Source organism: Zingiber officinale, chromosome 4A (assembly GCF_018446385.1).
Source record: "Zingiber officinale cultivar Zhangliang chromosome 4A, Zo_v1.1, whole genome shotgun sequence".
Classification (NCBI taxonomy): Eukaryota; Viridiplantae; Streptophyta; class Magnoliopsida; order Zingiberales; family Zingiberaceae; genus Zingiber; species Zingiber officinale.
In genome coordinates, this window is record NC_055992.1 from 158289360 (window position 1) to 158304050 (window position 14691).

Below are 14691 nucleotides of genomic sequence, written 5' to 3' on the forward strand. Positions count from 1 at the left end.
AATCGGTCGAGCCGAACCGGATCAACAGGACTCGGTCTATTTTCGCCCTGATCGACTGTTTTGACACGTGTAAGATTAATATTATCCGCATTACGATGAAGCCTATGCCGTCGAACCTTGCTAATCCTACGTACATAGCATTGGCATGATCGAAATTATAGACGTTCACGGACTTTTTCCACACAAAAAAAGAACATACAATTAAAAGCGGGCGTCTCTATCACGTAACTCTCCCGCCACCCCCATTTAATTGGAAACCACGTTTGGCGCGTGACGCCGACCATTTACGACGCCGCGCTGAACCGCTCAACTACGCGTCACATTTCTGGCCACCACTAGGACGGAAATGGGACGACAATCTCATAGAGATTAAATCTCCAACTCTATATAAATATTAATATTAATTAAATTATATATATATATATATATATTATTATTATTATTATTATTTAATAAATATCGTTATTAAAATATGCAGTGATGAAAATAGCATCCTTGTATCCATCCCCTTCAACGGATTTGAAAAATACAAACTTATATCGGAAAATACGGAGAAAATTATAATCCTAACCACTGCTAATTATTTAGCTAGTTAAAATATGCCAAAAAGTCCACGATTAATTCGCGATTTGCTTATTTCTCCCTCGTTGGACTCGGTCGTCACCGCGTCCCGAAATTAATTAAATAATGAATTTGTTTTAGTTAGACTCGGCCCGGATCTCGTTTCAAATTTCAGGGTTGAAAAAGAAAAGAATCTCAGTGACCAAATTGAAATATCTTAATTAATTATCCGGCGTCTGGTCGTCTAGTGAATCACGTGCCTTAAATGGAAGCCGGCTATAAATAAACAGCAGCGGAAGCGGCCGAGTTCCGCACAGTTGGACCGTTCCCGGCTGGCGGAGCTCGGTGGATAAGGGATCGAGAGATGGCGGACGCGGGCAGGAAGCGGGGGCCGACCAACTTCGCCGTGGCCTGCGGCCTCCTCAGTCAGTACATCAAGGAGAAGGGCAGCGCTGCCGATTTAGGGTTCGGGATCGCCAGGGCGGCCCCCGAAGGTAAAAGGCCTTGCTCCTGATGGCACTTGTTCGATGCTTCTGCTGGGAAAATTTTGATTCTTTTCTTATTAGTGCGTGTTGTGGATATTTGTTGGATGCTTGAAAATTTTTGATCTTGATGCAACTCGCCTTTTTCAGTCGGTTCTATTCAAGGTTTTGCCAGAGAAGTTGAATCTAATGGAGTATTCCGATTGTTTATTTCAAAATTTGTGCCGGAAACTCTGTTTGTTGAACATTGCGTCACATTTTTCAGGCAAATCGGAGTCGTTTCGTGTGCCGATCACTATGAATTTGCTGCCAAGCGCAGACGTCTTAGGCGGAGAGGAGAGCGACAAGGAAAGTGAAGGGGAGGTTGTTTCCGATGAGAACCCTATGGGTCTCTTTTCCCAGCGTTCCGGCTTCCTCGCCTCAGCGTCGGACGATTCCAGGTCTCAGCTCTCATCCCTTGAATATTACAAGCTTGGGACCATAGTCAAAAAATCGATCATCTAGTTTGTTTTTTTTTCTAAATCATGATTAGATCCGTTTTTAGCCTTTAGTCGTTTCTCTGATAAGAAATTTGAAGGCGATCTAAGCATTTCTCCTACTACTGTTGCAGGGTGACAAAACAATCACAGCTTACAATCTTTTATGGAGGAAAGGTGCTGGTGTTCAACAATTTCCCAGCTGAGAAAGTTAAGGATCTGATGCAGCTAGCAAGCTTGGGTAACTCTGATCAAAACTCAAACTTGGTTCGCAAAGCTGCTACTGATCCTGTGCTTCCCCAACTCAATCTGTCAAAACCAGCACAACCTAATCTCTCTGGTAATGCATCATCCCTTGTAGTAAAAACAAGATTTTGTCGGAACCTCTTCAAAGATTTACTGATGTCCTAATGTTGAACTGCAGATCTTCCTATTGCTAGAAAAGCTTCGCTCACACGATTTCTCGAGAAGAGAAAAGATCGGTAGGTAATCATTGTTCATAATTGTGCAACAAGTGTTGATTGTTTGAGTTAGTTTAATCGGTTAAACTCAAAATTTTCAGGATCAGTGCAAGAGCACCATACCGAATTACTACTCCATCACCTCAAGTGGCTACTCCTATGAACCAAGAGGACTTCAAATCATGGCTCGGCTTGGGTCGTCACTTTATCGCGCCTGGTCTGAGTCTAAACTCTGAGTATAGCAGATAAAATTGTTTGAAAGCCGGATGCTGATGCTTCTTCCTTAGAAACAATTTTACACGAAAACTTAGATTGCTTCTTTTTTTTGGAGGAAATTGTCTTCCTTCTGTCAGAAGTCATATTGATGTTTTCGCTGATGTTTTAAGTTGCAGTACTTGCTGCAACATAGAAATCAAAAAGCATGAGGTTAAATGCTTGATTTCTGGGATCTTATTGACAAAATATTTGTTTTCTAAATATACAAAGCATTCTTCTAACCTTCTGAACAAACAATAAGATTTCTCATGTCGATAGCGAAATCCTGCATCAAGATTTGCATCTGTTTCATGATGACAAAGCAATGTTGAACTTGAGGCTTTCAGTTTGAAATTCCATCTTTTTGTGCATGTGATTGGATTATTGATCCTATTGAAGCATTGAAATGCCATACTTACTAGTATTAGTCAATACTTATAATTTCAATAGACTTTGAAGAGTTCCAAACAAACATGTTCACCAAGTACAAGCATCAACCTCTCTGTGCACATCAAGATAAAATTTTACTTCAGAAAATTATACAAAATGGTTTGGTGCTGCCATAGAGCTGGGAATAGTAAGACTGTTGGGAGTTGTATTGTTTTGCAGGCCATTGGAATGTCTGAAACACCTTGTCTCTCATGAGCATAATAGGGATTGAACATAACTGGCATTCAATTACTGAAAAATGGCATCATTTGTGAGTTTAATAGGTTAGCAGCCTTGGCAACACTACTAGCCATTTTCAACTTGTTTCAAGAGCTTTAAGAGGGCACACTTGATGTAGAAAGATCAAATCATGCTTTTCTCATGCTTCTCTTAAGCTAAAAAATGAATGATACAACTTGGCCAATCCGCTTCAAAAAATTTTCAAATATTAGAAAATGTATCCATCAAACTCATTTCTAATGTCTTAGTAAAAAAAAACAGTTCGGATTCTTTGTCCTCATTTCTTTCTATCCCCGTGTCTCACTGCCGATCGGACGGATCAGATTATATTTCAAGGATGTCTTGCACATCACGAGGATATTGCACACATCTTAAAGATGCTATGATACATTGAGATATAATCTGATCCGTCTGATCGACAGTGGGACACGATGATAGAGAGAAATGGGGATAGAGAATCTGAACTAAAAAAAAACCTCAAAACCTCATTCAACTTTTAATGAGCAACCATCAATTTGCATTCCAACAAACCCAAGTTGCTACATGTGCTTTCATTTTTTTTATAATTCAAGTGTCCAAATTTCGTATTTCTCGAGTTAGTAATCGTAAATCAACATCTTGGGTGAATAAAAAAATTAATATTTAAGACAATCCAAATGACCAAGAGGCCGTGGAAACTAGCTATAGGAAATGCTTTGAACAAGTGATGAAGATTAAATTCAAATAACAAGTTAAAGTTTTATTATTATTATTATTATTATTATTATTATTATTATTTCACGTGGTATTTACATATAATATTATTGTAATAGATTATGGGATAAATTTTGTGAAATAATCTGACTCATACAAAATCATTGCGGTGGATAAATTTTTCATGGTTTATATTATTTTTAAATACTATGGAACAGTCTTGAACGGACTGAAGGTTGAGCATGGATCTTCTTGACACAAAGTATAATTTAAAGGATGGACCAATTCATTCGGTGGAGTTCTATTGACCCCATCTACTCTATAAGTGGGATTTTATTCATGAATCGGGTATGAATCCTTTGGTCCAGAATTTTTGGATCACCCTGGTCCTTTGTTCATTCATCGACAGAATGAACTGGATCTCATTTGTTTAACAGGTGAGGTCCAATTCATCCAACCAATAAATAAACAGGACCTCTTTTGGTCCAGAATTTTCTGGATCAGAGGATCTGTCCTCCTATGAACCACCCCTAAATGAGAAGAGATCCTCTGAACCACTTTTTGCGGTCGAGAGGATGCTCCCTTATCATGTATTGGTGGGGATGTATGATCCTCGCATATTTTATAAGTGGGAATCATGCATCCCCATCAATATATATATATAAAAGAAGTATTCTCTAAACCATTAAAAACGGTATATCCGGCCTGTTCTTGGATAACCATATATAATTTGCCTGCAATATCAACGTGGGCCGGTACGGTTTCGCCTTAATGGGCCCAGCAGCGGTGTCGAGCTGGGCGTTCCCATACTGGACCATCCTCACGTGTGGAACTCGTGCCCACAATGCTACTCTGCCTTGGACAACAAGTCGCGAGTCGACGAGCGCCTCGTGCCTTTTAAGAACCCACCCAAATCTCCACCTTCACTGCCGTCGTTTCCTGCTTCCTCAGCTCCCTCTCAATTTGCGGAAATGTTCCTCACCAGGTTGATCTCCTCTCTCTCTATCTCTATCTCTATCTCTCTCTCTCAATTTTATCTACCATTAATGTTTCTCATCGATCGTGATTAATTCTTGCTTGTGTTTCGGGTGGGTTTTATGATCTCAGGACCGAGTATGATCGTGGCGTCAACACTTTCTCCCCGGAGGGGAGGTTGTTCCAGGTCGAGTACGCCATCGAGGCCATCAAGGTTGGTGCTTTCATCATCAGCTTATTCTGCATTTTGTTTCATCGTGGGATCTTTGAGACGGAAGGTCCTCGGATTCTGTGTTTTAGATCTGGTCTGAATGAGTTTGATTCTGGTGGCAGTTGGGTTCTACCGCCATTGGATTGAGGACGAAGGAAGGCGTAGTGCTTGCCGTCGAGAAGCGCGTGACCTCACCCTTGCTGGTTTGCTGATTGACCCATTCCTTTATTTTCTGTCTGTGTTTAGATTATTAATATGGATGAGTACAAGTTGGATTTTGTTGCTGAAGTTCGTAAAATATCACACAAGCAACAGTACAAGAATCAGAATTTTACCTTTAGAATAAGAGCCCGTGTTTTGTGTTCTATGCGCTAGAGCAGCGTCTGTAGGAATTGCACGATATCTGCAAATATATTATTTGTATTAGAATTTGGATGTCTTTACTTTACTTTAGTTTCTCTAGTCGCCATCAGATGACTACTCATCATTTAGGTGGAAGTGTAGGAGGATAGTAAATCCTTAAGTTTGAAAGCCTGTGCTATTACTGGATGAGGTACCTGTCTGATATAGTGTCTCATTCCTCAATTGGAGAGTGTGAATAAAACAAGGACCTCGCCCATTTATTTAATTTATTCAGTTCCTTGTCTCAGATTAACTACAATCATGGGTTGGAATGATACTTTAAACCTTGCCAAAAAAGGAAATAATGGTTTGGAAACTTTTATTGAGACATCCTTTTCTATGGTGACTGGCAGTCGAGTATCCTGTTATGAGAGGAGGTGGTGGAAGAGGATGAGATGGGAAAGTGTAGAGTGGGAGAGAGATTCAGGAAAACTAATTGGAGAGTGGTAACAGTGTGAATAATGCACGATAGCTACAGAATGAATCATTGTAAAATATTCAATGTCATGTGCGCATTTACATGTCAAAATGCTACATAGACATGCATTAATCAGACAAGACTGAGGTACTAACAATTGATGATTTAAGAAGAAAAGATTCCTATGATTCCAAGGTTCTTGTCTCCACTTTAATGGAAATTTGGAGTTTTCTTTGTTGTAAGTATTGAATGCATTTGTGACACCACAACTATTGATATATGATTATCCAACTGACACTCAGCCACTATTTTGTTGTGTGCATTGTTGTATACTTTTCCAAACTATATGTCTTTGCATATAAGGTCACCATCCTTTATAGACCATTCAATCAATAGTCTCATCAAACATCATTTATGCAAGAATAATTCCAGCATCAGCCCCATCTTTCTTTCCGTTGCAATGGAGTGAGTTTCTGTCTTTATGCCTTTTGGATTAGTGGCCAGCAAGTCACATCTCCTCGATCACCTACATATTATGAGCGAGCAAAGGATATGAGGGCCTTGAGATCATAGGTGCATTTGGAAGTGGAAGAATAGTCATTTGAACATCCACAAGACCAAAAAGGTTGGGTGGAGGTCAGAGTATCTACATGCGAGATAGAGGGAGGGAGGTTGAGATTCACCTACAAGAGAGAGAGCATGGGCAAATAGGGAGGCGGCATTGCTGCCTGTGATGAAAATGGGAAGAAATAAAAAGCACGAGAATGGAGAGAAGTAGATTAGGTATTAATTGACATTTTTGTAAGTTAGTCCAGCAATTTTCTAAAATTGCAATTGGGTCCTTAAAGAAATAAGTATTATATCAGTGCCTGCCACTTGCACAAATGATAGATAGTGAGAGAAGCCAAAGACGTGTGTAAAAGAAGAGAAGATGAAGACGTACCTCAGATGCAAACCCATTATGTTTGCCTATTGGCGGGTGAAAAGATATTTTTTTCAGTGTCAATTGATAAGGAACAACTATTTAAACATTGATCTCTAAAAGATTTTAGTTTTCAGTTATATTGAAGATTGCCTAAAATTATCATTTAAAGTTCATTAAAGTACCAAATATTTTTCGGGCTACATAGGTTTTATATCATCATTGGAATTTATCCTAGTTTATTTCACTAGTAATATTTAGATTTAAGATCACTTTCGACGACATTAACTAGAGTTTATTTGGTCTCCCTCTATCCTCAAACCTTTTATTATAATTGATCCTATCAAGAATCTGAGAAGATGGAACTGCCAGAATGACGTGTCTGGAATGTTGACTGCATCTCTATGAACCGGATGGTGAGCTGTCTTCTGTGTTGATCAAGTCGTCAGAAGTCCTTTGGCCAACAGTACCTGTAGTACCCTGGCCCCGGGGGGCATCCTTGGATGGATCGATGAGCTAGTCGCGATGCTGATCGAGTCGTCAAGGCCCTGAAGGATAGATGAATGTGAGTCAGCTGAGGAGTCGGATTTGGGGATGACGACATGGGATCCGGTGTAACATGGATCCAAAAGGCGGCACATAAGCCGAAATATGTCAACGACACCTAGGCCGGAATACCACAGCGGCTCACTGGCCGGAACACGGCACGCAGGCCGGATAATACCGGTAACTCACAATCATAATAGCGGTGCGTAGAGTGAAACACAGCGGCTCGATGACCGGAACACAACACACACGGCATAACACAGATCATGGAGGCAAAGTGCAATAGCAGCGGCCCGAAGGTCGGATCAACAGTGGCTCGAGCGTCGGATCAACACTGAAATCGTACACCGACATGGATCGAATATCGGATGGAAGTGTATGATAGCACGGCTCAAGGGCTGAACAGAACGTGGCAGCAGCACTGGATGGTCGGATTTGGCGACAGGGGTGCCGACAACGACGATGGTGGGTGTGACACCGATGAAGGCCGTGGGTCAGCCGGTGGTTGTCGCTGGAGGTGGCATCGGAGGGCGACCACGGCCACTAAAAGCGACGCCAGAGCACAGCAGCGGTGATGCTGTCGACGGTTGTGGCTGGTCGCTACGGCGAAGAGGCCGCCAACACGCGACTGTGTACACCAGAGAAAAGGGGAGCGAGGTAGTCGGCTGTGGTGCGGAGGCTGCTGTCGCAGAGTGCAGTTGGTGGCGCCCTCGACGCTTGAGTGAGTCGAGGGTGGCCGGTGACGGCGCTGAAGTGCGGCTGTCGAAGGGCCGTGGAGCAAGGAGGCCATCCGTGAGAGGGGAGGTTGCGCGATGACAGCGGCAGCCCGCGCAAGAAGGAGAAAAGAGAGCCAACCACGGAGACGGACGACGTCGATGGCAGCCGGCAGCCGGCGTGCGACAAAGGATTTGGCGGTGTTTCTCTGCCTGTCCCTGTGGTGGCGCTGGAGAGAACCTGAAGAGTCCACCCCTTTGTGGTGTGGCGGCGGTTGGCGTGGGAGATAGAAGTGACGGCGACCGGCGTGAGGGAGAGGCATCTCCTGCGGCAGCAGAACCAAAAACCACGAAGCCCCCCTCTCGTCTCTGGTGAACAGTATCCATTTTAAAACCAAACCCTCAAATCATGAAATGACCCAAATGCCCTCCCTTCCACCTACCCTTATCTCCTCACCGCATCAATAATCAATTGGACTTCTCTAACTATATAACATATTGATTGCCTTTCAAAAGCTCATGTCTGATTAACTTGCTTTCTCTTGCACCGAATTTGTTCCTCAGATATCTATACATATTATATTTGTAAACATGTAAATCTGTTATATATGATGTTGTAGGTGCTTAAATGCTCAAGTCTGGTAGATGCTTAAATCTGATATATGAAGTTCCATTTCCTGTGAAATTTGCATTCTATCTTCGTCAGTCTTGTAGCATACATAATGTGTGACTAATTAGTTTGATGAATCACATATACAACTTCATAGCTGGGCAAAATACCAAAATTGATCCATGTCCTCTAATCAATTGGATGAACCATTCACTACCTGTGTCTGCATCAACATGACAGTGATGAATGATAATGTCACAACTCCTTTTTTAGGTTGTTAAAAATGTAGCTCTGTGCAGATATGATACTGTAATTTATGAAATGTGGTGTTGAAGCCATGTTCCTTGGAATACTTCTCTACTTTATGTGCTACAAAGAGCTTATGTTTTGAACAAGGTTGAAATTCTTCTTAGGATATATTGAAGCATCACTCTCTGCATCAGCTGATCTCTGTTTCAAGTTTGCTAATGGTTTCTTAGTGCTTAGTCCATTTTGATAATCTTTGACTTGTTGACCATTTTGTGGCTTCTTACTACTTAATCCTTTTTTTCTTTTACAGGAACCAAGCAGTGTTGAGAAGATTATGGAGATTGACGAACACATAGGCTGTGCAATGAGTGGATTGATAGCTGATGCACGAACTCTTGTAGAACATGGTCGTGTTGAGACTCAGGTACGGTTCTACAGCTTTGGTCATATTGGAACTTTCATCATATTTGTTTGAATTCAGCAAGACTGGTCAGACAGATGATTTTTGTGTTTTCTTACTGATTAAATCAATTTGTCTACCAGAATCACAGGTTTTCCTATGGTGAAGCAATGACTGTTGAGTCAACTACCCAAGCACTATGTGATCTGGCGCTTCGATTTGGAGAAGGTGATGAAGAATCAATGGTTAGCACTATAAATTATTTTTGCAAATACCCCTAAGAATAAGTATAGGGGGACATAGTTTCCGTATCTCCTATACTTTGTAGAATTCATGGTTTGCACTATAGATTCCTTTTGCAAATACTCCCAAGAATATAGTTTCCGTATCTTCTCTTCTTTGTTTTTCACCATGGACATGTTCTTAATTAGCATGGCTATGCTGACTCACTTTTTGAGTATTCAATTTCTAGTATGATGTTTGTTTAATGAATACTCAGGAATTTCTTCAAATTCATATTGATGGTATGTTTATATGTTAACATAGTTTTAATGTTCTGAAGAACAGCTTCGAGTTTTGTTTCTAAAATGTTTAAAATCACAAATAATGAAACTTTTCATATGATTTTATTCAGTTTAAATAATCGCGTGGTAAACATATTTATTTTGCAAGCTAATTCAGTAACAAATAAATAAAATTTATCTAGCAAAGGCATAATTGTGTATACCCAATCTAGTTTCTGATTGTATGCAGAAAACTTGGTGGATTTGCATTGAATATAGTTGCTAACATTTCTTATTCAGTTTTAATGTAAAATTGGTTGCATTTTCAATTATGCTGATTATGTTGCTTTTTGTGAAAAGCAGCCAAAGAAGAGAATGTCTTTGTCCAATAATGCTAAGTCAGAGTCATTTGCTGAATAAAATGTATTTACATGTACAGTCCCCAACTCAATTCATGCCAACAAGAAGATGAAAATACAAAAAATCAAAAAGAAAAAGCTTTCAAAGAAAAGCCCCATAACCTGTGGGCAGATTAAAACAAACAAGAAACAAAAAGGATTGAGAAAAACAAAAAAGGAATTTACTCCTGTGTATCACCTTGCATCTTCAATTTCTTCAATATCAATAACAATCCTTATAAATCATTTGTAATGTTCATCATCACCTTTGACTATTCTTCATTTTCTTTGCATGCCACCCAGATTGAGATATTTAGGGGGCGTTTGGTTTAGGGTAATAGGAGTGGGGAATGGGAATGAGAATCATTGATTACCATTGTTAATGTTTGGATTATAGGAATAGGAATACAAATAAGGGAATGAATTCTTGAAATTGGGTAATAACTCATTCCCATATACCTCCTCTTCAATGAACCATTACCCTATTTTCATCAATCAAAATATTCTCTTATTCCAAAAATACCCCTGACTTAAAACTAAAATTTTCTCCATTAATATCAAATATCAAAATATATTTATTTATTTTTTCTTTCATATCACTTCTCTCTCTTTGTTCTCTCTCATCATTTTATCACACACTTTCTCTCTCCTTAATCTCTCCTATCACACTCTCTTTCCCCTTTTTTTCTCATTACACTTTCTCTCTCATCATACTTTCTCTCTCCTCAATCTCTTCCATCGCACTCTCTTCCTTCTTTTTTTTTCTCATTACACTTTCTCTCTCATCACACTTTCTCTCTCCTCAATCTCTCCCATAACACTCTCTTTTCTCTTTTTTTCTCATCACACTTTCTCTCTCATCATACTTTCTCTCTCCTCAATATCTCTTGTCACACTCCCTCGTTTTTTCCTCAACACACTTTCTCTCTCCTCAATCTCTCCCATCATAATCATTGTTCTCTTTTTCTCTCACCATACTTTCTCTCTCATCACACTCTCTCTCCTCATTTTTTCTCATTATATTTTCTCTCTCTTCATCCTCTCCCATCATACTTTCTCTCACATCATATTTTCTCTCATCTTCTCTCATCATACTCTCTTCAATCACACTCTCTTTTCTCATTTTCTCTCATTACACTTTCTCTCTCTTCATTCTTTCTCATCACACTTTCTCTCTCATCATATTTTCTCTCTCATCATGCTCTTTCATCATATTTTTCTCTCACATTCATCTTTCTCTCACATCTAATTTTTTCTCTTATTTTCCGTTAAGGGTAAAAAAGGGAATTTTGATTTATTCCGATAGAAGATATGCAACTAACCAAACATTGCTTTTAAGAGTGATATCCATGCTCATACCCATTCCCATTCCACAATACAATGATTCTCATTCCAATTCCTATTCCTAGGAAAGAATCAAACACCCCCTTATATGTTTCGTAAAAGTATAGAAGGGGGAGAATGATAGTATTGTTAGGAGTTAACAATTCCCTGGGTGAAAAATCTTAAGCAATTTCCATCAAGTTTACATGTATACTCCTTTTAATAGAAAACAGATTCATCACTTCTCCAAAGGCGTGCAATTGTGTTATTTCAACAACAATGTAGTGGAGCAAAGAAGTGAAAATTTTCATTCTGCATTAACGTTGTTGTCAAGTCAACAACAGAAAAAAAAAAACAATCAGCATTTTATGCATAGTTTTGCTTTACAGGGGTGTTGCTAAGATCTGTATTTTTGTCATGATTTTGCACTAAATAGATTCAGTTTCTTGCAACCAAGAATTTGCATTTCTGCTTAGATCCTCTTCTTTATTATCTTCTCCATATGGTTATAAAACCATGCCGAGGTATAGCCATGTATGTCTCTGTTCTGCGAGATTATTGTTTATCCATGATTAATTACTGAATTATTACTTGAGTTTCCCTGTCTAGGATTAATTGCAGAATTATTGATTCCCTCGTTTAAACTTGCACCTCAAACTTCCAATAATTGTCATATGAAGGTCTAACTAATTAGTATTTGTGCAGTCACGGCCATTTGGGGTGTCTCTTCTGATTGCTGGTCATGATGAGCATGGACCTAGCTTGTAAGTACTGGCTACTTATTAACGTTATCTAGTGAAGCAACTGATTATTGATGTTGTTGTGGTTGTGCAATAGTTATAGATTTATTTTATTATTAATGGTGTTTGCATTGGAAAAGTATGCACATACCATTATGGAAATATGACAAACTTTTTTAGTTCCTTTAATATTTAACTATCTCATAGGATAATATTTTATTTCCTCAATAAGCTACAGTGTCTGAAGTGCTAAAATGTATAAAATTTTCACGTTAAACCCTCCTATTAGGGAACTGATTTGATTGTCCAAGTGGGTTGTTTACTACTATTAGCATAATCTTCCTGTGTCCTAAACGATTCTTCCCAGAGATCACTCTTTAGGAGATACAAATATTCTAGTGCATATGTATTATTGTGCTGGACCTTTTCGTATGTTAATGTTTCTGCTCGATATTACAAATGTCAGAAGTTATCTGGTAAAATCTGAAGTCTCTCCTACACAGTCTCTGCTATGTAGTCCTGTATTTCAATGTTTTGCTTCAAATGTTACATGCTATAAATTGCAGGTACTATACTGATCCATCTGGCACATTCTGGCAATGCAATGCAAAAGCAATAGGATCTGGATCCGAAGGAGCTGATAGTTCTCTTCAAGAGCAATACAACAAGGTAGCTACTATGGCAATTTTAGATATATGTGGCTATGCAAGGCAAATTTGCTTTGACGGCAGCCTTCTCTATTGTGTCTACTTAGATCTATAGTAATTTTCTGTTTGTGGTATTGTGGTGGCGGTGATGAGAATAATTTCATGAGGGTGCTTGTTTATGCAGGACCTGTCCCTTCTGGAAGCTGAAACTATAGCTCTTTCCATCCTGAAACAAGTCATGGAAGAAAAGGTATATTTCTTGTGGTTTTTCTGTATCTACCTGCTTTAGAAGATAGATTAAAGCATCCCTGTTATCAAACCTGGATTAGGTTCATTCAAGCTCCTGGTCAATGAATTATTACTTGGTCTATTTGGATAAACTAATCGGGTGTGCTTAGATGTTTACTTCTAAATCATATAAACACTGCATTTAAATTGATAAAGAGAGAATACACTATTCAATCTGGTACCAGCTGACCTGAATGTATGTTTTGGGTACTTTGTATTAGACAGGTGAATTGGACTGAAGCTTAAGGATCCAGTTCTTGGGTTTCATTTTGTTTTACATAAATTGCAGAGTATTGCAACTTTTACATTGCTAATTACTCATTTGCATTAACAGGTAACCCCTAATAATGTTGACATTGCAAAGGTGGCTCCTACTTACCATCTATATACACCTGCCGAGGTTAAAGATGTCATTTCTCGCCTCTGATCGGCAAGGCCATTTATCTTGTTATCTGCGTTTCTTCGTACTTCATACTACTTGCTAGATTGCTGTTTAATTGAGCTGGATGCTGTGACCTTATTGTGTTCTGGTTGCTTATCCACTGAACCAATTTATTCCGTTCAAAGAAGTTTAGTAATGCCATCTGCAATTTCTCTAAAGTTCTATTCCCTTGGAGTCTATCCTGTGAAATTATAATATGTCATCTCTCATTTTTCACATTCGCAGTGAAACAATTAATAGCTCACAAAAAATAGCTGAAGGTTGAATTTTAGTTTGCAAGTGTCTTGTACTTTGACTGGTTCCAAAATTTTGGGCTCAGGGTAGTTCACATTTTTATTGTTTTTTTTAGAAATTTGATATGGACAACTTTCTTGGGGGCCTTTGCTAATATTTTACCTCATTTACTGGATGTTTTTCAATTTTCGCCAATGTAACAGGAGACTTGGAGAGGAAATACTACAAGTGTTCAAGTCAATGTCACATTTAAATGCGATATTGTTGGATATTGTTGGAGAATTGCTAGTCCAGTTTATGCGGCGAAGATTGTGAATGAGGAAGTGGACTGTGTTTAACTAGCCCTTTTTGGTTCTCATACCTCAAAGAGGTTGAGGGTATTAGGGTTTAGGGTTATGTTAGGTTGTTGATTATGTTATGCGAATATTCTATGAATCTATCGATTAAATTATTATGCTACAGAAAGAACAACCTGAAACTATTGCCGAAATTTTGTCCATTAATAATTAATCTATGCAATACTGCATACAAGATGATATTATCTTGGTCTAAGAGCTGTGCACTTCTTCAGCTGACTGAAATGAGATGCAAAGATGTGATGGCGAAGGTAGATATAGATGGAAAAGCTCATGCTAAGTTGAATTTGTACTTCATCTAAGATACTTCAAATGAGGCTGGGATACTAGAGAGTTTTAGCAACTGCTCATGGGTTCCATCACGTAGGCTTTGTTCCAAATATTTATGGAATGGCAAATGGACTTTTAGCTTTCCGGCTTCTAGGGTCATATAGGAAGCCTTTGAACCCAAGATCTGGAAAACTCCTGTTTGTGTCTGTCGATCCTTATGGACCGAGCAGAGTATAGAATTAAAGGAAGATTTTGCTTGTAGAATTGGAATGGAGAAAGGCTCTCTTTCACCGATTACAAAATGATTGGTTAGTAACACATTGATGTGGACAATCAACTTAATAGGAGTGTTGCTCAACACATCGATAATGATAAGTGGAGGCACGCCATACAACCTTTTGCTTCCCATTTGTCATTGCCATTATAGGCCTTCCACACGAAGTAACA

General features: G+C 39.1%; 2 protein-coding genes across 3 annotated transcripts; both read left to right on the forward strand.

Annotated features, from left to right (window-relative positions):
* Window positions 1-856: 856 nt before the first annotated feature.
* On the forward strand, window positions 857-2505 carry LOC121971886 (protein TIFY 10a-like). The gene is made up of 5 exons (XM_042523386.1): window positions 857-1055; window positions 1309-1483; window positions 1654-1859; window positions 1944-2001; window positions 2082-2505. Exons 1-5 carry the CDS (start codon window positions 926-928, stop codon window positions 2227-2229), a joined length of 717 nt encoding a protein of 238 aa, XP_042379320.1. The 5' UTR covers window positions 857-925; the 3' UTR covers window positions 2230-2505.
* Window positions 2506-4424: 1919 nt separating this feature from the next.
* Window positions 4425-14089, forward strand: LOC121971888 (proteasome subunit alpha type-5-like). Of its 2 annotated transcripts, XM_042523389.1 has the most exons (10): window positions 4425-4582; window positions 4705-4786; window positions 4906-4986; window positions 8954-9067; window positions 9187-9288; window positions 11973-12031; window positions 12574-12676; window positions 12839-12904; window positions 13277-13372; window positions 13822-14089. In XM_042523389.1, the coding sequence occupies exons 1-9, from the start codon at window positions 4569-4571 to the stop codon at window positions 13367-13369; spliced, it is 714 nt and encodes a 237-aa protein (XP_042379323.1). In that variant the 5' UTR covers window positions 4425-4568; the 3' UTR covers window positions 13370-13372; window positions 13822-14089. The 2 variants fall into 2 exon arrangements, with proteins under 2 accessions (XP_042379323.1, XP_042379322.1); XM_042523388.1 differs by lacking the exon at window positions 13822-14089 and having other exon boundaries at window positions 13277-13542.
* The last annotated feature ends 602 nt before the right edge of the window (window positions 14090-14691 follow it).